The sequence below is a fragment of the Acanthochromis polyacanthus genome, chromosome 12 (genome assembly GCF_021347895.1).
Source record: "Acanthochromis polyacanthus isolate Apoly-LR-REF ecotype Palm Island chromosome 12, KAUST_Apoly_ChrSc, whole genome shotgun sequence".
Classification (NCBI taxonomy): domain Eukaryota; kingdom Metazoa; phylum Chordata; class Actinopteri; family Pomacentridae; genus Acanthochromis; species Acanthochromis polyacanthus.
The window spans coordinates 9,729,789-9,753,039 of record NC_067124.1 but is presented as its reverse complement, the minus strand read 5'-3'; the positions used below and the strand labels follow the sequence as shown (position 1 = coordinate 9,753,039).

Sequence of the window (23,251 nt, the reverse complement as noted above, 5' to 3'; positions counted from 1 at the left end):
AACTCTCAAAGATTGATAGCACCATGGACTTCAAGACCGTATGCATGCACTGGTGGTGACCTTCCTCTAGGGTTCCCGGGGTTGCTCTCTGGCTCTGCGGGGTCGGGGTGGCTTGTGCCCCTCTCCCTGGTGTTGGATGTCTCGGGTGTCTCCCCCATTGAGCTCTAGGTCTGCTGGGTCTGCACGCTCTCCCTGGACCTTGGGGTGTCGGCGGCTGATCTCTCCTGGGCGCCTGGCTGGTCCGGGGGGCTTCGGGTGAGTCGGCCCCTCCGTTGCTCCCCTGTCCCTTCCTGCTCCGCTACCCTCCTCCTCCCTCCTCTCCTGCCTGCCCCCCCCTCCTCGCCCCTCTCCCTCTCCCGTGGGGGGCCGGTGGCCCTCTGCGGGCGGGTGGTCTGGCGCGGGGGCTGGGTGTTCTCTCTGGGGGGGTGGCTCTGGCCCACCTGGGCACAGGCCTTCATCCTGGCCTGTGTGCCCCCACTGGAGTCCAGTTTCTGCTGGCTGGGGGCCTCCGTCCGGGCCTGGTGCTGTCCTGGGGTGTGGTGGGGTGGGTGGGGTCTCGGGGGCGCTGCGGGGTGGGCGCCCTGCGTCCTTGTCGTGCCGGCTCCTGGGTGGGTGTGGCGGCTTGTGGCCCTCGCTTCCTTGTGGCGCGGCCTGGTCCCCCTTCGGGGTGGGGCGCCGCATGTGGCTGACCTGTGTTGGGGCTACGGTGCCTGCCGGGGCGCTGCTCTGATCTGCAGCTCCCGGGGGGTTCTTGTGCAGGCTGGGCCAGTTGGTTCGTGTGGGCCCTCCCCGGTCCCTTGCCTCTTGGCTCTGGGGGCCCTCTGCGTCAGTACCGGTGGTCTTGCTACCTGCCTCCCCCACTGCTTTGTCCTCTTGGGCCAGATCCACACCAGAATGCCTCTGATTGTGCACCTCACATTTTTCACACCTCACTGTAAATAGCAACCTTTAGGCACATATAGGGACACAACATTTAGGGCCCCGAGGGCAGGTGGGGGTGGGAACGATGGGCACTGTGGTGGGGCGGGTGGCAGGGCTATACGGCCCTGTCTCCCCCTCATCACCCTCTTGCCTGCCTCCCCTGCTCTCCAATCTTTTTTTTTAATGCACCACACACACTCACCTTGGGGCTAGGTCTGGGTTGGCTAACGCCCCCCCAGCCTTCCCACTTTTAATGCACCACATGACACCCAGGGTTACACTACCACGGTGCTGGGATAATGTTTCCCGTTAGGGATCGGGAGACATATTAATAGGAGAATAACGGGTGGGTTTCACCGTTATGGCCTCTCTGGTGGGATCTGGCCCCCATATGGCTTTACGGCTATGGGGCGGCGGGGTGCACCATCATCCGTGTCGCTGTGGCTGGGGGTCCCCGGGGCCGGGGGTCCGGGGCCTGTGGGGGTTCTCCTGCGTGTCCTGCTGGTCCCGGCTGGTGCGGTGACCCTTGTTGGGCTGCGGGATCTGGACTGGCTGTCCTGGTGGGTGCTGTGGCTTTGGCGCGGGCTGGTTGTGTGTGGTGCCTCTATCCTGGTGGGGGGGTTGGTTCGTGTCGCGGGATGTGGGGGCCTTGGGTGTGCTGTGCTCGCCCGGGGGCTGGTGCGGGTGGGTATGCGGGGTGCCCCCCCATTGGCGTTGCCGGGCCCCACTGCTCTGTCCATTTTTGCCCTCTGGACTCGCATTGGGTCCCGGCTCCGGTTCCCTCCGGCCGGCCTCCGGTGGCGGCCTGCCCCGGTGTTGGGCTGGTTGCCGTCCCTTCGGCGGGGCGCTCTGCCCCTGTGTCTGGCTTCCCGGCTGCTTGGGGCCGTCGGCCCCCCTTGGGGGTGGGGGGTGGGGGTGGGGTGTGGGTGGGTGGGGTGTGGGTGGGTGGGGTGGTGGGGTGTGGGGGTTTGGTGGGGGCTGGGGCGGGCGGGGTTGGGGTTTGGGTGGCGGGTGGGTCCGCTTGCCCCGGGCTGCCTGGGCCGGTTCCGGCGTGCTGGGGGTGTTGGTAGCTTCGCCCTCTTGTCTTCGGGGTCCGTGTGGTACATGGTGGCCCCGGTTGCTCTCTGGGGGCGCTGCCCCGTGGCTCCTCGGCCTGTGGGGGGGTGCCCTGTCGGCTTGGCACTGCACTGCTGTGATGGCTGTTCTGGGCTTCGGGGTCTTTCACACTTGCATGTGCATGTTTGCTCAGGTCCCACCAGCTCCTGTCGAGTTCCGCTGTTGAGCAGTGATGGGACCCGCCGGAATGTGCTGAGACTCTCTCCAGAGTCTAATCTCAAACTAAACCCTCTCTCCTTTTCTCTAGTATCTTCCTCTAGTATCATCTGGCCTATTCCACTCTATACTAACATGACACCCACAACTATGGTGTTTAGTACTGTCTGGCTAATTATTCTTTCATTTATTTATTTATTTATTGTTTGTTTGGTTTTCTGTTCTCTTGTGTATGTGTTTGCTTTTTTGTCTTATTGATGGGTAATTATTAGTTGGGAATAGCACAACACCTGATATTCTTCAGATGTAATAGCATTGCTTGCTAGACCCTGTCCCTGTCCATCCCCTCTCGTCCTGTCCACCCCTTTGTTTCCCCTCACATCACCACTGAGGTGTAGCACTGCCCTCCCTGGCTCTTAAACAGGGTAATGTAATAAAAGTGTCAGCTTAGCTTTCAGGGAGGGCTGGTGATGGTCACACGCATGCACCAAATAATAAGATATTTGGCTGCAAGACTAAAATATGCATTAATCTCATAAAGTGTTGACACCCCTTTCATGGAGTTAAACAATGAGAATAAATGCAGACAAAAAAGGAAAGAAAAAAAAAAAAAAAAAAAAAAAAAAACCCAACAGGAAGTCGGCCATCTTGAATTTGCTGTACATTTGTCAAAATTTATAGCTCCTAGTGGATAAGTCTGAGAGAACTGAAATTTGGCCAGTACATGCACCAGACCTTTCTGATGAAAAGTTATCAAAAACTCAACCAGAAGCCAAAAGGTGTGGCCATGGCGGAGCCTCAAACAACTGATCCTTCGCCATGAAACAGGAAGTGGTGTCTAATTATTCTCAACATGCTCCAATCTGCCTGAAACTTTACATGTATGATGACAGTCCTGTCCTGATGTCATCCACATAGGGATATTCATTGACAGTCATAGCGCCACCTTGTGGTTTCAGGAAATAGACATCTTTTACACTTTCATGCCCTATTGTTACCCGGTTGATCATATTCACTTCAAATGCAGTGACAACAGCCTAAACACATTGATGATGCATCCCAGTGAAAATGGTGACTTGTCATCAAAGGGCGTGTCTGTGGCGGCCAAACCAATTGCGATGTTTCGCCATGAAAATTTAACGATTCATATCTCAGCTGAACAAGATCCTATCTGCCCCAAACTTCACATGATGGACACCAGGTCCAGTCTGAACACATCCACACTCATAAATTCTGAAAAAGTCATAGCGCCACCTGTTGGTAATAGTAAGTTTAAGGCCTTATATTGTCAGGTACAATGGCCCCAAACTTGGTGATATCATGCTGGAAATTGGTCAGTCGAGTCTTCACCTCTTGACAATCCCACACTGTGAAGGGTGTGACATTTCATGCAATGCTGTTGCCGTAGCAACCAAATATCGCCATGCAAAACAAAGTGCTGTTTGACAGGTTAGAAATACTCCAATGCTCACTAAAATTACCACACACATCACCATCGACCCAAGCAACGACACCGTATACATCTCGGCACTGCACATGCTATAGCGCCCCCTACAGTATTTTTAACAAACAGCCCCCCCAGCACGTTTCACCTACATCCATGAAATTTGGGAGGCTTATAGAGCACATCAGGACGCACAAAAAAGCCTCTTGGAGCCATGTCCTAAACCCAACAGGAAGTCGGCCATCTTGGATTAATTGTGAGATTTTTGATGATTTTTCTCATTTTTGAGAGTTAATACCTCCTAGGGGATAATTCCAGGAGACCTGAAATTTTGTCAGTCCACACAGCAGGACTTGGTTTGGAAAAGTTATCAAAAGTTTAACCAGAAGCCAAATGGCGTGGCCATGGCGACCATTAGAGTTTTGATGCTTCGCCATGAAACAACAACTGCTGTATAACTCTCCTCTGCATGCTCCAATCTGCCTCAAACTTTCCATGTGTGATCACAATCCAATCCTGATCACATCTACAGGCCAACAGACACTCTCAGTTGCAGCGCCACCTGTTGGATGGACAGGAAATGCTGTATAACTGGACTCTCCATGGTCAAATCAGCCTGAAACTTTACATGAGTGATCAGAGTCCAACCCTCATCACATCCACTGTTTGAAATACACTCTGAGTTGCAGCGCCACCTGGTGGTGGATGGGCAGGAAATGCTATATAACTAGTCTGAACATGCTCCAATCTGGCTGAAATTTTACGTGTGATTAAACTCTGGTCCAGATGTGATTCAGAGGCCAGCACACACTCTCAGTCACAGCGCCACCTGGTGGACGTGCATGGATTCGCCGACCAGCGTGGATGCGAGGACCCGTCCATCGCTGCTTGCAGCTTTAATTATTAGGGTCCGAGCACCGAGGGTGCGAAGGACAGGCGGTGCCAGGGCACCGACTGTCCAAGGCACCAGCGGTGCCAAGGACCCTATTGAAACCCTAGGGTTTATTATTATTATTATTATTATTATTTTTTTTTTTCTCCCGTAAAGTAAATTGCCTTTTTGGGGGCCTTATCATAAACCAAAACGCGTGAAATTTGGCATGCACATCAGGACTGGCGAAAAATTTGATATTTTATGGGAGTTGCGCATGTGTGTGGCAAAATGGCTCTATAGCGCCACCTGCAAAATTGAAAAGTGGTCATTAGGCCAACTTCCACAATGTTTCATTTACAGCTACAATATTTGGTGGGCATATGCACCACATCAGGACACACCAAAAAGTCAATCACAGCCACGCCCTAAACCCAACAGGAAGTCGGCCATCTTCAATTTGCTGTAAATTTGTCAAAATTAATTTCTCCCGGCAAATGAATTGCCTTTTTGGGGGCCTTATCATAAACCAAAACGCGTGAAATTTGGCGTGCACATCAGGACTGGCCAAAAATCTGATATTTTATGGGAGTTGCACATGTGTGTGGCAAAATGGCTCTATAGCGCCACCTACAAATTCGAAAAAGTGGTCATTAGGCCAACTTCCACAATGTTTCATTGACAGCTACAATATTTGGTGGGCATATGCACCACATCAGGACACACCAAAAAGTCAATCACAGCCATGCCCTAAACCCAACAGGAAGTCGGTCATCTTGAATTTGCTGTACATTTGTCAAAATTAATAGCTCCTCGGGGGTAAGTCTGAGAGAACTGAAATTTGGCCAGTACATGCACCAGACCTTTCTGATGAAAAGTTATCAAAAACTCAACCAGAAGCCAAAAGGTGTGGCCATGGCGGAGCCTCAAAAAACTGATCCTTCGCCATGAAACAGGAAGTGGTGTCTAATTCTTCTGACCATTCTCCAATCTGCCTGAAACTTTACATGTATGATGACAGTCCTGTCCTGATGTCATCCATATTGGGATATTCATTGACAGTCATAGCGCCACCTTGTGGTTTCAGGAAATAGACATCTTTTACACTTTCATGCCCTATTGTTACCCGGTTGATCATATTCACTTCAAATGCGGTGACAACAGGCTGAACACATTGATGATGCATCCCAGTGAAAATGGTGACTTGTCATCAAAGGGCGTGTCTGTGGCGGCCAAACCAATTGCGATGTTTCGCCATGAAAATTTAACGATTCATATCTCAGCTGAACAAGATCCTATCTGCCCCAAACTTCACATGATGGACACCAGGTCCAGTCTGAACACATCCACACTCATAAATTCTGAAAAAGTCATAGCGCCACGTGTTGGTAATAGTAAGTTTAAGGCCTTATATTTTCAGGTACAATGGCCCCAAACGTGGTGATATCATGCTGGAAATTGGTCAGTCGAGTCTTCACCTCTTGACAATCCCACACTGTCAAGGGTGTGACATTTCATGCAACGCTGTTGCCGTAGCAACCAAATATCGCCATGAAAAACAAAGTGCTGTTTGACAGGTTAGGAATACTCCAATGCTCACTAAAATTACCACACACATCACCATTGACCCAAGGAACGACACCGTTTGCATCTCTGCACTGCACATGCTATAGCGCCCCCTACAGTATTTTTAACAAACAGCCCCCCCAGCACGTTTCACCTACATCCATGAAATTTGGGAGGCTTATAGAGCACATCAGGATGCACAAAAAAGCCTCTTGGAGCCATGTCCTAAACCCAACAGGAAGTCGGCCATCTTGGATTAATTGTGAGATTTTTGATGATTTTTCTCTTTTTGAGAGTTAATACCTCCTAGGGGATAATTCCAGGAGACCTGAAATTTTGTCAGTCCACACAGCAGGACTTGGTGATGAAAAGTTATCAAAAGTTTAACCAGAAGCCAAATGGCGTGGCCATGGTGACCATTAGAGGTTTGATGCTTCGCCATGAAACAACAGCTGCTGTATGACCAGAGGCGTCACTAGGTTTTAAGGACAGGGGGGGCTTAGCCCCCAGCAGATGCACAGGATGTGCATAACTATCCTCTGCATGCTCCAATCTGCCTCAGACTTTACATGTGTAATCAGACTCCAATCCTGATCACATCCATAGGCCAACATACACTCTCAGTCGCGGCGCCACCTGTTGGATGGACAGGAAATGCTTTATAAGTAGCCTGTACATGTTCCAATCAGCCTGAAATTTACATGTGTAATATGACTCCAATCCTGATCACATCCATCGGCCAACATACACTCTCAGTCGCGGCGCCACCTGTTGGATGGACAGGAAATGCTTGATAAGTAGCCTGTACATGTTCCAATCAGCCCGAAACTCTACATGACTGATCAGAATCCAACCCTCATCTCATCCACTGTTTGAAGTACAGTCTCAGTCGCAGCCATACCTGGTGGATGGACAGGAAATGCTCTATAACTGCTCTGAAAATGCTCCAATTTGGCTGAAATTTTACATGTATGATCAGACTCTGGTCCAGATGCGATTCAGAGGCCGACATACACTCTCAGTCACAGCGCCACCTGGTGGACATGCGTGGATTTGCCAACCAGCATGGATGCGAGGACCTGTCCATCGCTGCTTGCAGCTTTAATTTCACTTTGAGTTTTGGGATGTCTTGAATTCAGCCCTGTGGGTTGATAATTTTCATTTCCATCAAACGATGTGGCATCTTTTTTTTCTCAACGCATTATCCAGTCCATATCAATGTAGATATCCAGCTTGTTATTTTTTCTCATTAAAATATGATGTATTTTAAAATGTTCCTTTAAGTTTTGTGAGCAGTGTAGAACTGTGCATTAACAATGTCTTTTTGTGGACTGGGGATGTACCTTGGAAGGTGGGCTTGTTCATGCTTGCCATACGGGGGCAATAGTGTTGTCCGGGGAAACCATGGATGTGAACTTCTAGGGGGACAGGGCGCACAGACGGACGGAAGTTAAACAACCCCACCTGTTAAAGAAGGGGAGGTTGGGGTGGGGAGAAAAAGAGAAGGGAAAGACAGATTTAATGTGAGCAGCTGGCAACATGAAGTTCCATCTGGCTCCAATGTGAAATGTCTATCACCGTCACAGAGCAGCAGGCCACTGCTGGAGTCTGCTGTGTTGCGTTTAGCCTGTGATGTGCCTCCTGTGTTTATTGTGTGATAAGACGTTATGGCCCATTGCATGAACAGAAGTGAATTCAAAGTGAGTGATAAGATGTAAAGTGTGTGCTGCATTGTTTGGCTTTTTGTTATATTGAGGACAAAGCTTGCCTTCAGATCTTAAAAGCTTGTATAATGGATTGGGAAGCAACAAATCTAGCAGCTTAGTCTCAACAGCAGATAACCAGTCAGATTTAAGGATGGCTGACAGCCAATCTGGTTTCACTACAGTTTTGGCAGTAGAGCAAATGACAACTTGCAAAATTATGAAATGTGTCTGTGATGATGCAAAAGTATGATTCATCCCTACAGACATTACAAGGATTTCATGACATATTCACCAGTGGAAATGATCAAAAAGAATAATAAAGTAATTAAGTAATCACTTTTCTCAGATAACTATTTACAGCCCCTATAGGTTACAATATCCATGAGTCAAACACGGATGGACATAGTGACACATAGTCACAATTCTAATGCAAGTAAAAATGTAGAGTTTGTCCCTGGGGGTCTTGGTAGATGGAGGGTACCAGAGGACATAAAGTCAATGAACCTCAAATGCATACCTTAAGTTGTTAATGTTGTGTGATGGCTCTGCAGCTGTTAACAGGATCAGTAAAGTGCAAGGAGCATTTTTGCTTAGATACACACGTGGACAAAATTGTTGGTACCCCTCAATTAAAGAAGGAAAAACCCACAATTCTCACTGAAATCACTTGAAACTCACAAAAGTAACAATAAATAAAAATTTATTGAAAATTAAATAATCAAAAACAGCCATTACTTTTGAATTGTTGATTAACATAATTATTTAAAAAAACAAACTAATGAAACAGGCCTGGACAAAAATGATGGTACCTCTACAAAAGATTGAAAACTATTTGACCAGAGTGACATGATTAACTCAGGTGTGTCATTTAATTGACATCACAGGTGTTTCCAAACTCATAATCAGTCAGTCTGCCTATTTAAAGGGAGACAAGTAGTCACCCTGCTGTTTGGTGAAAAGGTGTGTACCACACTGAACATGGACAACAGAAAGCGAAGGAGAGAATTGTCCCAGGACATCTGAAAAAAAATTATAGACAAACATCTTAAAGGTAAAGGCTATAAGACCATCTCTAAACAGCTTGAAGTTCCTGTGACAACAGTGGCTCATATTATTCAGAAGTTCAAGACCCACGGGACAGTAGCCAACCTCCCTGGACGTGGCCGCAAGAGGAAAATTGATGACAAATTGAAGAGACAGATCGTTCCAATTGTATCCAAAGAGCCCAGAGCAACCTCCAAAGAAATTAAAGGTGAACTCCAAGGCCAAGGTACATCAGTGTCAGATCGCACCATTCGTCGTTGTTTGAGCCAAAGTGGACTTCGTGGGAGACGACCAAGGAGGACACCACTGCTGAAAAAAACTCATAAAAAAGCGAGACTGGAATTTGCAAAAATGCATGTTGACAAGCCACAAAGTTTCTGGGAGAATGTCCTTTGGACAGATGAGACCAAACTGGAGCTTTTTGGTAAGGCACATCAACTCTATGTTCATAGACTCAAAAACCAAGCATACGAAGAAAAGAACACTGTCCCTTCGGTGAAACATGGAGGAGGCTCAGTAATGTTTTGGGGCTGCTTTGCTGCATCTGGCACAGGGTGTCTTGAAAGTGTGCAAGGTACGATGAAATCTGAAGACTATCAAGGCATTCTGGAGAGAAATGTGCTGCCTAGTGTCAGAAAGCTTGGTCTCAGTCGCAGGTCATGGGTCTTCCAACAGGACAACGATCCAAAACACACAGCCAAAAACACCCAAGAATGGCTGAGAGAAAAGCATTGGACTATTCTAAAGTGGCCTTCTATGAGCCCAGATCTGAATCCCATTGAACATATGTGGAAGGAGCTGAAACATGCCATTTGGAGAAGACACCCATCAAACCTGAGACAACTGGAGCTGTTTGCTCATGAGGAGTGGGCCAAAATACCTGTTGACAGCTGCAGAACGCTCATTGACAAATACAGAAATCGTTTAATTGCAGTGATTGCCTCAAAAGGTTGTGCAACAAAATATTAAGTTATGGGTACCATCATTTTTGTCCAGCCCTATTTCATTAGTTTGTTTTTTTAAATAATTATGTTAATCAACAATTCAAAAGTGATGGCTGATTTTGATTATTTAATTTTCAATACATTTTTATTTATTGTTACTTTTGTGAGTTTCAAGTGATTTCAGTGAGAATTGTGGGTTTTTCCTTCTTTAACTGAGGGGTACCAACAATTTTGTCCACGTTTGTACTAGAAGCATCTGCGGTTGCTGCTAATGAATTAGTTTTAGTGATGTTCATGAATCAGATAATTTAAAAGCAGAACAGAATGCTCCACTGACTGATTCGGGTTCGGTATTCAAACTATGAAAAGCTTCAGTGACTGAGCAAAATAAGACAGTCGAAACAGAAATATAGCAGTCTTCACTCAGAAATATTCTAGAATTTCAGAATTTTTTTTGCAACCATTTCATAATGTCAACACATTTTTTGAGTGTTTGGTGTTGCAAATCCTACACTGAAAAGGCTGCAAGTAAAATGATTTCAACATACAATGTGACCCCTCAACAGTATGGATTGGCAGGAAATTCTCCCTATGTAATCTAATCATCAGTACAAATGACTAACAACTGTAAGTGAGCAGTTACTGCGCTGATAACAGCTTAACGGAACAAGCTAAGCATTGCACTGTTGAGAACACTGAAAACATAAACTGCAGCTAAAATTCTATTCAGTTCTAAAATCGATCAGTTTTGATACAATTTAGAACCATATATTAGTAAAAACTGCAACAACAAAATGTTTTGGATTCTTTAACATTTAGACCTGTTCATCATGGTGGAAAAGACCCATAAACCTGATTCCTTAGAAACAAAGTTAAAGCAAAATTAGACAGTGGAAACAACATAAGCCTCAAGGTTATATTAAATTGTCTGAGAGTTCCAGGTGAGTATATTAGTTAAAGAAAAGAAAAGGAAATACAGAATGTTTTCTGGTGAAAGTCGTAAAGTTAAAGGCACATTATTGGTTTTTGATGATTATGATGCAGATTTATTTATTTATTTATTTTTGCATCATCTGTAATTACTGGCTTACTTTAATAAACTGACAGCAAATGACCTTCAATGGTTGGGTGGAAAAATGCTATTAATGAGAAAAAAAGTTATTCCTAACAAGAAAATTATAGTGAATTGAATTTCTGAAAACAATTTATAATAGTTTTCATCAGACAAAAATATCGGATGAAATTACAAGCAGTTGATATTAGGAATGAAAAATAGAAAAGAATGTAACAATTATCCAAGACAATCTATAGAACACAGTTTGGATGCATTGTTCCACATTGGAAAACACACAAAGACTGCAGTTCATATAAAACTTTATGGAGGTGTGTAAACTGTCATTATTGGCCTTCAGTATAAAAACCTCTTGGTCAAATTGAATTGAAGAATTCAGTGCAACACTCAGCTTGAAGCTAGAAAGCCATCCACAGTTTCTGCTGATGATTAGAACTTAAGTATAGTATCCAGAGAGAGACTGCAGACAACTTCAGAGATAAACAACAACAACATTAACTTCTTGCCAAAAGTATTTGTTTATCTTAAATGCTGTTATGATGAACATTATATCTGTCATAATATGAGAAACCAACAAATCGTAAAAAAAAAAAAAAAAAAAAGCTGAGCTAGACAAAGACTATGGTTTCACTGCAGCAGTTCTTGGTGCACAAAGCCAGTCTGAATGTTTTTGACACAAAGATGATTCTTCCAGCTGGACAAGGGGTCAGAAGGTAAGAAAAATACAGTTCTACAATTTCATATAGCAGACACTTTTATCCAAACATCAGAGAGTAGATGCAACTCAAGCAAGGATGTAGTCAGGAGAAAACAACATAGATAACTTCCATAAACACTGCCAAAGCATGTTGAAAGTACATTCCTATATATAAACTCATACTGTGTATGCTTTGGTGCTAACCTGTCCAATTCCCAGCCAGTCACCTAGGTCTCGAGCGTTAGCCAGAGCTGTGGACAGACCTACAACTCGAACACTCTTAGAAGTATGAGATGAGATGAAGTTCGTTCTGGACACAATGACCTCCAACACTGGACCTCTGTCTTCACCTGGACATTGACACAATGTTAAAGCCCAATCAGAATGTTAAGTTGGACTGCAAAATGCATAATATTTGGCATAACTACACTCCTTTGTGCACTATGGAGAAAATTTGCATGACAAAAATTTTTAAACTTTGACATAAAGTGTAAACCTATTCTCAAAAGGGTGAGGTTGATATGCAGGTTGTTCATTTTACGAAACACTGCAGATACAAAAACACATGCACATGGTCCTTTAGAAAGAGTTTAGATGACATGTGGGTTGTACGGCTTTACGGAATATATCATATTCACACACACTCCCGAAAGTTTTGTGGCGGTATCTTACCCAGCAAGTGGATCTCATCAATGATGAGAATGGCTACTTTCTGAACGTAGCTTCGGTTCTGCCAACTTCTGCTCACTCCATCCCACTTCTCTGGTGTGGTGACAATGAGGTCAGCCTGAGCTATAGCTCTCATGTCTGGAGTCACGTCACCTGTCAGCTCTATGACTCTGCACAAGTGTAATAACGAAACATTTTTTTGATCATTTCATAGTGCTTTTGCATATGGCATAAAACATCAATACAAATATGACTCTTTTATGACTTTGTGAAACCCTATGGCTGCAATTAACGCTAACTTACTTCTGACAACCTCATAACAGCATTCTACTAATGTGTCAGCTCTGTTTTCTCTTACTTCTTTCCTAGCTTCTCCTCAATTCTGATCTTCCAGTCCTCAATCCTTTCTCTCACCAGGGCTTTCAGAGGAGCGATATACACCACCTGAAGACACAGCAACAAATACAAACAATTAGTGAAAGAGGCACTGCCAAGTTTCCTTAGGTTTATGTTAATTGTTAGTGTGTTCCAAAAGTCACACAGTCTACTGATCTATCTTGAACCACAATGCACATGTGATGTATGTTCATCCGTTTCTCAGTTGGAAAGTCAGTTTCTGTTCAGTCTTCCCTCACCCTGACCCTAACATTAACCCTACGTATAAGAACATTCAGTAAAGAAAATTAAAGTGTCATATATTGTTAAATTTTAACATAAGGATAACATTCAAAACAACTTGTAACTTTACTCATTTAATTACAATCCAGAAATGTCTAAAGACACTGGTTTTTGTGGTCTTACGAATGAATCCACATCGCCATTTTGGGACGTCAAACTAGCTTAAAACTGAAACCTTGACCATCAATACTTGACACATCTCAAAATATAGCATGAAACATGATCCATCCATATATCCCCCTTCACTCTGTTCCTCCCTGTGTCCTTTCTCCGAGTGTCCCTGGTCCCGGAGCTGGATGCTTCAGATCTGCAGTTGCTGTCCCACTAACTGGCTCTGTGTGTTATATGTTACTTGTTCCCCACCCTCCTCTTCTCCCAGCCCTCCCCCTCTACCCCTCTATTCCTCTAACTGCTGGCCAGAAGGCAGATGGGTGCCCCCACATAAAGAGCCGGGTTCTGTTCATGGTGTCTTCCCTGTTCAAAGGGAGTTTTGCTTGCAACTGTTGCCTTAGGGCTTGCTCTGGGGGTTCAGGCACATGGGTTCTATAAAGCATCTTGAGACAATTTGACCTGTAATTGGTGCTATATAAATAAAATTGAACTGAACTGAATTAAATATTTATACACTTACAGGGAATTTCTGGGTACTTCTATAGTACCCTTGTCTAAAAAATTTGCATCGCTCTTGGCAGTATATTTCTGGAGATATCGAACCCGCAAACTGATTTCTCAGGTAACATGTCTGAAAACATACATACTTAATTCTCAAAACTCAAAATATTTTGCAGAATTTAGTTTTGGGTCCCGAATAATAAATACATAAACTCTGAGAAAAAACTGTGACAGTGGAGCAACACCGCAATTTGAAATGACCCAGACTGACCCTAATGTGTCCCCGACCATCAGTTGTGCTGCTGCGCAGCAGTGTTGGTATCTAGTAAATAATCAATTACTGCAATAATCCATATTATGACAGGAACTGCCCAATGTAGTAAAGTAAGACAAGAGTCAATCAATATTGTAAAACATAAATGTCAGTCAGTTCAATACATTTTTAGAACATTGAAATTTTCTTCATAGGCCGTCACAAAAATGATCACAGTCTGTTTGACTGAGAAGGAGAATGCTGCATCAGATGACATGACCTCCACAATCACTCGATTAAACCTAACTACGATGGTTTTCATTCACTCTGTGCTCTGTGGGATGGCTTGGAGCACAGAGTGAAGGAAAAGCAGCCAACAAGTGCTCAGAATATGTGGCGACTTCTTCAAGACTGTTGGAAAAGATCCAGGTGATAACCTCACAAAGCTGGTTGAGAAAATGAAGAGCTAATATCGAAGAAAAAAGTACCCACTTAAATGATTCTAAAATGTAAAACATATTTTGCTTTGTTAACACTTTTTAGTACACGATTCTCTTTGTTCAAATAAATAGTTAAATGTCTTGACTTTTGTTAAATATGTGCAATATAGTAAGAATAAAGAAAAAAACTCTGAAATGAAAAAGTGCATCAAAATTTTTCACTGGTACTGTCATTGGTGTGCACAGACACACCAATGATCATGCAACGTATTCATGCAAAAAAGCTTACAGTATGTTACTGTTCATTATATTTTCAAATCATAATAATAATGTGAAACAAAAAATACCTTCATCAATGAACTGTGTGATACAGTAACATTTGGTTGGCTTGAATTTGCTACATTCCTCTTGTCTCTCATTTAGACAAAATTGCACTTTCTGGGGGTTCTGACTGCCATTTCTTTCATATAGAGAAAGTCTAAAGTACACTCAACAAAAATATAAATGCAACACTTTTGTTTTTGCTCCCATTTTTTATGAGATGAACTCAACAATCTAAAACTTTTTCCACATACACAATATCACTATTTCTTTCAAATATTGTCCACTCCTCTTCAATGGCTGTGCGAAGTTGCTGGATATTGGCGGGAACTGGTAGACGCTGTGGTATACGCCAATCCAGAGCATCCCAAACATGCTCAATGGGTGACATGTCCGGTGAGTATGCTGGCCATGCAAGAACTGGGACGTTTTCAGCTTCCAAGAATTGTGTACAGATCCTTGCAACATCGGGCCGCGCATTATTCTGCTGCAACATGAGGTGATGTTCTTGGATGTACGGCACAACAATGGGCCTCAGGATCTCGTCACGGTATCTCTGTGCATTCAAAATGCCATCAATAAAATGCACCTGTGTTCTTGGTCCATAACAGACGCCTGCCCATACCATAACCCCACCGTCACCATGGGCCACTCCATCCACAACATTGACATCAGAAAACCGCTCACCCACCCGACGCCACACACGCTGTCTGCCATCTGCCCTGAACAGTGTAAACTGGGATTCATCCGTGAAGAGAACACCTCTCCAACGTGCCAGACACCATCGAATGTGAGCATTTGCTCACTCAAGTCGGTTACGATGACGAACTGGAGTCAGGTCGAGACCCCAATGAGGACGACGAGCATGCAGATGAGCTTCTCTGAGATGGTTTCTGACAGTTTGTGCAGAAATTCTTTGGTTATGCAAACCCATTGTTTCAGCAGCTGTCCGAGTGGCTGGTCTCAGACCATCTTGGAGGTGAACATGCTGGATGTGGAGGTCCTGGGCTGGTGTGGTTACACGTGGTCTGCGGTTGTGAGGCTGGTTGGATGTACTGCCAAATTCTCTGAAACGCCTTTGGAGACGGTTTATGGTAGAGAAATGAACATTCAATACACCAGCAACAGCTCTGGTTGACATTCCTGCTGTCAGCATGCCAATTGCACGCTCCCTCAAATCTTGCCACATCTGTGGCATTGTGCTGTGTGCTGAAACTATACCTTTCAGAGTGGCCTTTTATTGTGGGCAGTCTAAGGCACACCTGTGCACTAATCATGGTGTCTAATCAGCATCTTGATATGGCACACCTGTGAGGTGGGATGGATTATCTCAGCAAAGGAGAAGTGCTCACTATCACAGATTTAGACAGATTTGTGAAGAATATTTGAGAGAAATAGTGATATTGTGTATGTGGAAAAAGTTTTAGATCTCCGAGTTCATCTCATAAAAAATGGGAGCAAAAACAAAAGTGTTGCATTTAGATTTTTGTTGAGTGTAGTTACCTTTTTCATTGTAGGATCTGACAGATTGTTGTCTTTGCTGAACCAACAGCAATAAATAATGAATATTTCCGAACAGCAATTACACAGTAAATTTTATGTAACACTAGTGAAATTCAAACCCTCAAATGTTGAGTGTCTTATGTAAATTTATATCATTTATGACCAATTGAAAAGGCTGCATCAAGTCAGTATGTTCTGTAAATTACATACCCTTATATTCACCAGGAACAAAGAGTGAGCCAACTAGCCTAACCTTAGAAGATGGATACTCGTTAAAAACCCGGAACATGGCCATTTCTGCTGCAATAGTTTTTCCGGAGCCTGTTGGTGCTCCCAGCAGGACATTGGTGTCGGTGTGATACAGCATGTGGAAGATCTGGGTCTGGATGGGGTTAAAGTGAGTGAACTTGTATAGGCTCTCGTATTCTTGTTTACCCAGAGCTGTCACTGGCAATGGCTGCAGGTCTAGTAGCTCTGAGAAGGAAAGGAAAATGGAAGAAGTGAATTAAAATGAAGCTATTCAGTGATTAAAATTCATAATGTGAAGAATGGTTAGATCCTCAACCTTAATATTTAGGCCCCAACAGCCTCAAAAGATCATACATGACCAAGACCACTGTTTCTATAATAAACATTGGAGTGCTATATAATAAAAATAGGAAACATTAGAACAACAAAAATGCATGATGAGTGGACACTATGCTTTTGTTCTCTAGTCTACTTGGAGTGTTGCTGTCTTTTTGCAGGTAGAAAGCAGCTATTCTCAACCTGTTCTGTGGTGGTAAGCTGCTGTTATAAGCAAACAGTAATTTGTACTTTGTATTTTTAGGATAAAGTGCACTGATGCTTTTGCTAATATTTGATTTTAGTAAAAGATTAGGTAACTTTTACTAAATAAAACATGCTTCATCCATCAATCTATAGAATTTTTAATTTTTTGTTAGTTATAATCCAGCACGACTGTTTGTATTGACATGTCAGTGGCATCCCACATTGCTACAGCGACCAGACTTTCTCAACAATAAATATGGTGACCTGAAGAATTTTATTTACTTTGGAGAATGATGTGCATCCATAGAACAGCACTTTCAGTATTTTACGTTGAAGTCACGGTAAGTAAAATTCCTGCTTTCATGGCAGCAATGTGTGCATGAGTGTGCTTGAGTGTATGTACCAGTGTGGGGTGGGTGTCTCTCAGGTAAAATGAGGTTCTGGAAGTTGATGATGCAGACGGCCTCAGCTCCGAGCCAGCGGTCAGACACCGCCTTGATGTAGTACTGGGAGGGCAATGGCTCAAAGATGGGAATAGTGAATACTATGTGCTGAGGCTCTCCTGTCACCACCTGGAAGAATAACCAAAAAAAAAGTAAGAACACACATGAGTCAGGGTGTACTCTTTGGGAACACTTTTTTATGTCAATTGAAGTTCGACACACAAAACTAACCCGTTTCTTTTGCAGAAGGAAGTACTCGGAGTGGTAGATGTGATCATTGATGGGATCTTCAACCCATAACCACCAAGGCTCACCCACTGACCCATGCACCTGAACCATGGAGAAAAATAAACTTTCAGACAGTCTTTTCAACAGATAGCAAGTAAGGTAGTTTGTTTCTTTCTTGCTTATATTCATGTTCTTGAGTGTCAGTTTTTAAAATGTATGTCAACATTCACATTGATATTAATTTTTACTTCTGCAACCTGCCCACCACTACTGGTTTCCACTGACGGACTGTGGAATGAAGTTAGATGTCTAACTGTATCTGGTATTGCAAATGTATTGTGCATTCTCTGTTCTTTCATAAAGTCATCAAGAACTTTCTTCAGTGATAAGAAGAATGAACAATAGATGGTCTGGCCCCCACAGAACCCTAATCTCAACATCATGGAGTCAGTCCACTTCACAGAACAACCATGGCAAGTTCTAAAAGGAGACAACAACCTACCTGACATGTACCTCCACAATCTCTGTGCAAATCTATCAAAGGAGACCTGGTGCTGTTTTATGTCATAACATTTGTATTTTTTCTGTGTATTTCTGTGTATGTTTTTCATCTGTGCATTCCTGCTTCCCACTTTGTCAGGTTTTACATTTTTGGTGATTAAAAATAAATAGCTGGAATTTATGAACAGGAAAAACGCAATGTTAAAAGCATTAATACACAATAAACTAAATACATGCAGCCAAAAAATTCTGTCAGTTCAACCCTGGAATGAAGAAAAGTAAATAATATTTGCAGAGTTATGACACTTTGCATCACAATTAGTGAGTGTGGTCCATTTCCTGGGTGTCATTGGGTAAGCGGCTCATGTGTCGGTACGTGTGTCCGGGCTCTGCAGCCAGATCAGAGCTAAGCTATCCAGTGTTCTATTACCACTCTCTCATGATTAGAGCATGCATTGCTAATCGGACATAAACATTCATCTTCATATTGAGTCCTGCTACAATGAGCTTCCTATTCCGTTCAAATTCCATGACAAACTCTGGACTACCCATGATTCCCTCAGGCTCCTCTGCTCTCTCAGTTAGTACATGCTGGTGAGGCCTGAAGGCATTTTGGCTCTTAAAAACAGATGACGATTCCATGGCCAGAAACATAACAAAGTATCTGTCTGTCTGTCTGTCTGTCTATCTATCTATCTATAAATTAATTGTCAAATTTAATGCAAAATTTTTACGCAATTAACCCATCTGCAGCGCAGAATGACCCAAAATCCCTGAAGTCTGGCAACGCATTTCAGGCAGTTTGCACAAGTAGACTAACTGTCACTTATGCCGCTGCACATGGGCAAATGGGCAGTTGATCCGGTAGCGGCAGAACCAACCCACTCCAAATTATATTGTATTTCTTTTTAAATTAATTAACAAATTCATTTAACAAAACATTGCGGAATACAATTTCCACAAAGGCTTTTTTGTAATGAACAGGTACTTACAGTGCAGTAAAACAAAATATATATCTATTAAAAGAGGCAGTTCTTGAAAATTATCTGAAAATGAAACACAATAAAAACAGAAAGGAAAAAGCAAGATTGAAAAACAAAACAGAACAAAACATTAAGCTAGGCCTTTCTTTGCAGATCGTAATTCTCAATTAAATTGAATAATTTCATTGTATGTTTACTCTTCATTTTTTTAAGGGCTTTAATGAAGGAGAGAAGCTCCTTATGAAACACAAAAAACCTAGGACTTACCATCATCTATTTGCATTTATTTATATAAAATTTTCCAAGGATGAGGATATTGTTAATCAAGAAATTATAATCTTTGTTTTCTGATACAAAACCATAAATGATATCTTTTTGAAGAAAGGGTTCAAGTAGAATATTGGTGCAAAGCCAGTCACATATATCAGCCCAAAGTACTTTTGGTACTTTGATGATCTGTAGTTTACATATGCCCACAAAATACACACTTATTCATGTCAAATCCAATTTTTTTTTTGTCTGCATTGTGTAACTCCACGGAAGGGGTGTCAACATTTTATGAGATTAATGCATATTTTAGTCTTGCAGCCAAATATTTTATTATGTGACCATCACCAGCCCTCCCTGAAAGCTAAGCTGGCATTCTTTATTTGAATTCCCTGTTAAGAGCCAGGGAGGGCAGTGCTACACCTCAGTGGTGACGTGAAGGGAAACAAAGGGTGGACAGGACGAAACAGGACGGACAGGGAATAGCAAGCGGTGCTATTACATCTGAAGAATATCAGGTGCTGTATTATTCCCGACTATTCATTACCCATCAATAAAACAAACACACTAAAAAATTTAAAAAAACAAAACAAAAAAAACTCAGAAAAACCAAACAAACAAAAAAAAATTCATAAATAACCAAACAGTATTGAACACCATAGTTGTGGGTGTCTTGACAGTATAGAGTGGAATAGGCTAGAAGAAGATACTAGAGAAAAAGAGAGTGGGTTTAGTGTGAGTTTAGACTCTGAAGAGAGTCTCAGCACATTCTGGCGGACCCCATCACTGCTCAACAGTGGAACTCGACAGGAGCTGGTGAGACCTGATCAAACATGCATGTGTAAAGGACCCCAAAGCCCAGAACAGCTATCATGGCAAGGCAGGGCCAAGCTGACAGGGTGCCCCCTCCCCCCCGAGGCCGCAGGAGCCACAGGGCGGCACCCCCAGAGAGCAACCGGGTCCACCGTGTACCACACGGACCCCGAGGACAAGAGGGAGCAGCTACTGACACCCCCAACATGCCAGAACCGACCCAGACATCTCGGGGCAAGAGGACCCACCCACCACCCATGCCCTAACCCCACCCGCCCCAGCCCCCACCAGGACCCTGCACCCCACCACCCCTCCCAACTTTCATGGGGCATCATACATCCTTCACCATCAACAAGATGAATTACAGACCAGATGTTTTTATCCATCAATTCCTTATTGTACAATAATTTGTTTTTGATCACAATATATCTGTTGTTCCATATCAGTGTGCTATGTGGGGTGAAATTATGACTGTACAGTATTTTCCAATATAAGAGAACTTGTTGGTAAAAAAGGGATAGTTTAACAGGTAATCTTTGAATGGTGAGTCACATCTTAATAATAGATCAATATCTCCTAATTTCTTGAAAATGTCTCTGGGAATATGAAACCAAAACCTGTTGTTGCTTAAAAGGGATTTTAACCTATTCATTTTCAAAGTTCAATTTATGAAATCAAAGTTTATTGCTTATAAACCTCCATTTTGATATTCTTTAGTCATTTCAACTTTTTTTTTTTTAATATAGTGAGTTTTTCTTTTCCAAATTTAACCGAAAATAATCTGGTTAATCTTCTTGATGGCTCTGTTAGCAGTAGCTAAAGAATGCACAGGATACATATGTCTCGAAACGCCTTCCATCTTAGTAAGATAAAGTGATCTCTCTTAATAACCAGGAATTAAGTTTACCTTGGCAGTTATCAAAAACCTTACATATATTCTTGTTTTCTCTTTCTTTAGAAATATGTACACCTAAATATTTGACAACCGACCTTATATAATTGTTGTATGCATTTGTTAATTCACATTGATGGATTGACATCAGTTCACATTTGTTTAGGTTGAGCTTAATCCCTGAGGTCTTGGAAAAAAAACAACAATGGTTGTATAATCTTTGGGACTGCAGTTAGCTGTTTCATGAAAACAGTCGCATCATCTGCTAACTGCAGAGGTGGGTAGAGTAGCCAAAAATCGTACTTAAAGCTGCTGTCCGGAGTTTCCGTTTGTTTTCAATCTATGTATCATTTTTTAACAAAGCTTAAATGTGTTAGTCTAGTTCGATACTATAATATAAAGTTAGAATAACGCGATATGAAAATTTATTCCTGAGCTCCGCCTTCCTCTCATAGACCCCCAATGTTATTCCAAAAAGCGCCGGTTGCTGCCGACCAATCAAGTTCGAGCTTCAGCTTTGTCATGCTGTCAATCAACGGTTACGCGCACAGCAAGCAAGCCCATGCAGAGGTGGGCGAGCTACGCACTACGCAACCGCGCGCACATTTGTTTTGCTTGCGGAGGAGACAGCATCAGGGCTCAGCAACTTCCAGAAAAGTTACCAATCCCACGGCTTGTCAGGCCAAGAGACTGCAGGACGTTTTTTGGCTCGGGGTGCTCGCGTCGCTCCCCGACCACGGCCCCCATAGCCCGCCTGACGGCTTCGTTTAGATGCCCGGCCTCTGGAGGAAGATGTTGGGGCATCTGGGACATACTCTTCGTCAGAGTAGTCATGCAATTCTGAACTCTAGATAGAAATAAATAAACAATGTAACACATATACACGCGTAAATGCACTAAGTTTGATAAACAACGTCATCGAGAGGGATACACGAGTGTAATCACATATTGAAACTTTACTAGTTCGTCCTAGCAGATTCATGTTATTTTGGTATTAGGACAAGTTAGACTCAATACAGCATTCTAACGTAATTCCTTTATTATTTACTAAATGTACTAAATGTAGAAGAGGGGAAAACAGCAAAACAGGCGAGATGCTGCAGCACTCCGGGCACTTCTCTCATGTACTGCGCGCGTGCACAAATAAAGGGGCGAAATCAGAGGGAGGGAGGGTGGGACCAACTGTTCTGGGAGATGCTGCGATTCAAACTCCGGACAGCAGCTTTAAGTAAGAGTAACATTACTTCAAAATAATATTACTTAAGTAGAAGTAAAAAGCAGTCATCCAAAAAATTAATCAAGAAAGAGTAAAAAGTACTTGGTGAAAAGACTGCTCAAGTACTGAAAGTACTGAGTAACTGTTTGATTGTAATGTCCGATTTATTTTTTAGATATGATGAGATGAGACAGACAAAGACATAAAAAATTGTGCAAATTATGTTATTTCCATTTAATAAACTAAAAAAATAGCAAAAATAAGCAACATCTTTACAAAATGACAAGTTAAGGCACAAGAAACACAAATTTCCAAATCTCAGTTTTTAGAAACATACATTTTTTGAAACAAATACCTGTACTAAGGTAACGTTTGTATGTTTGAACAGTGAAAACTACTTCCAATGACAAGATATACTGCATGCTCATGTATATGAATGCTGTATCCCGCTGTATCACATAGACCTATCAAGCCTGACCTCATGCTTCACGTCGCCCATGTTAGTAAACAGAAGACAAAAGCCAGAGATATCCATGCTAATGCTATGCTAATGTTGTCGGACTCCAAAGCAAGATCAAATTTCTCGAAAATGCCTCCATTTTTTTTTTTTAAATTCCGTCTGCTACATGTGAAGAGCTTGTGCTGCTATGCCACTAATGTGACCGCATGGCGACGTCTGGTGAAATGGAGTCACATGATTTTTGTTGCTTCATCTGATTGGTGAAACACAGTCATCTCTCCGGCAAAATAAAGCAGATCTAATTTGGTAAATAAAAAAGTAATGCGTGAGTGTAGCCCAGTGTAATGGAATGAGAGTAGCGTTTCTTCATCATAAATCTACTCAAGTAAAACTGAAAAGTATGGCAGAGAAAAACCACTCTCAGAAGTACATTTTTTTTCAAGAAGTTACTCAAGTAAATGTGACGGAGTAAATGTAACTTGTTACTACCCACCTCTTTCTAACTGGCTAATGACTATGGGTTTGCCCAACACATCTAAGGGAGCAATGTTTGAGCTCTGATAAAAATAGAAAGCATTTCAGTAGCAGTAATAAAAAGAAACTGAGAAATTGGACAGCCCTGTTTTAGCCCATGTTTGATATCAAGCCTTGGTAAAGTACCTCC

General features: G+C 42.9%; 1 protein-coding gene across 1 annotated transcript in view; it reads right to left on the bottom strand.

Annotated features, from left to right (window-relative positions):
• ascc3 (activating signal cointegrator 1 complex subunit 3) overlaps positions 1 to 23,251 on the bottom strand; it is a 424,683-nt gene that overhangs the window by 70,101 nt on the left and 331,331 nt on the right. The window contains 7 exon segments of the mRNA XM_051957275.1: positions 7,418 to 7,538; positions 11,742 to 11,887; positions 12,210 to 12,376; positions 12,565 to 12,650; positions 16,267 to 16,487; positions 17,188 to 17,356; positions 17,459 to 17,557. Of these exon segments, the coding sequence (XP_051813235.1) occupies positions 7,418 to 7,538; positions 11,742 to 11,887; positions 12,210 to 12,376; positions 12,565 to 12,650; positions 16,267 to 16,487; positions 17,188 to 17,356; positions 17,459 to 17,557 (1,009 nt within the window).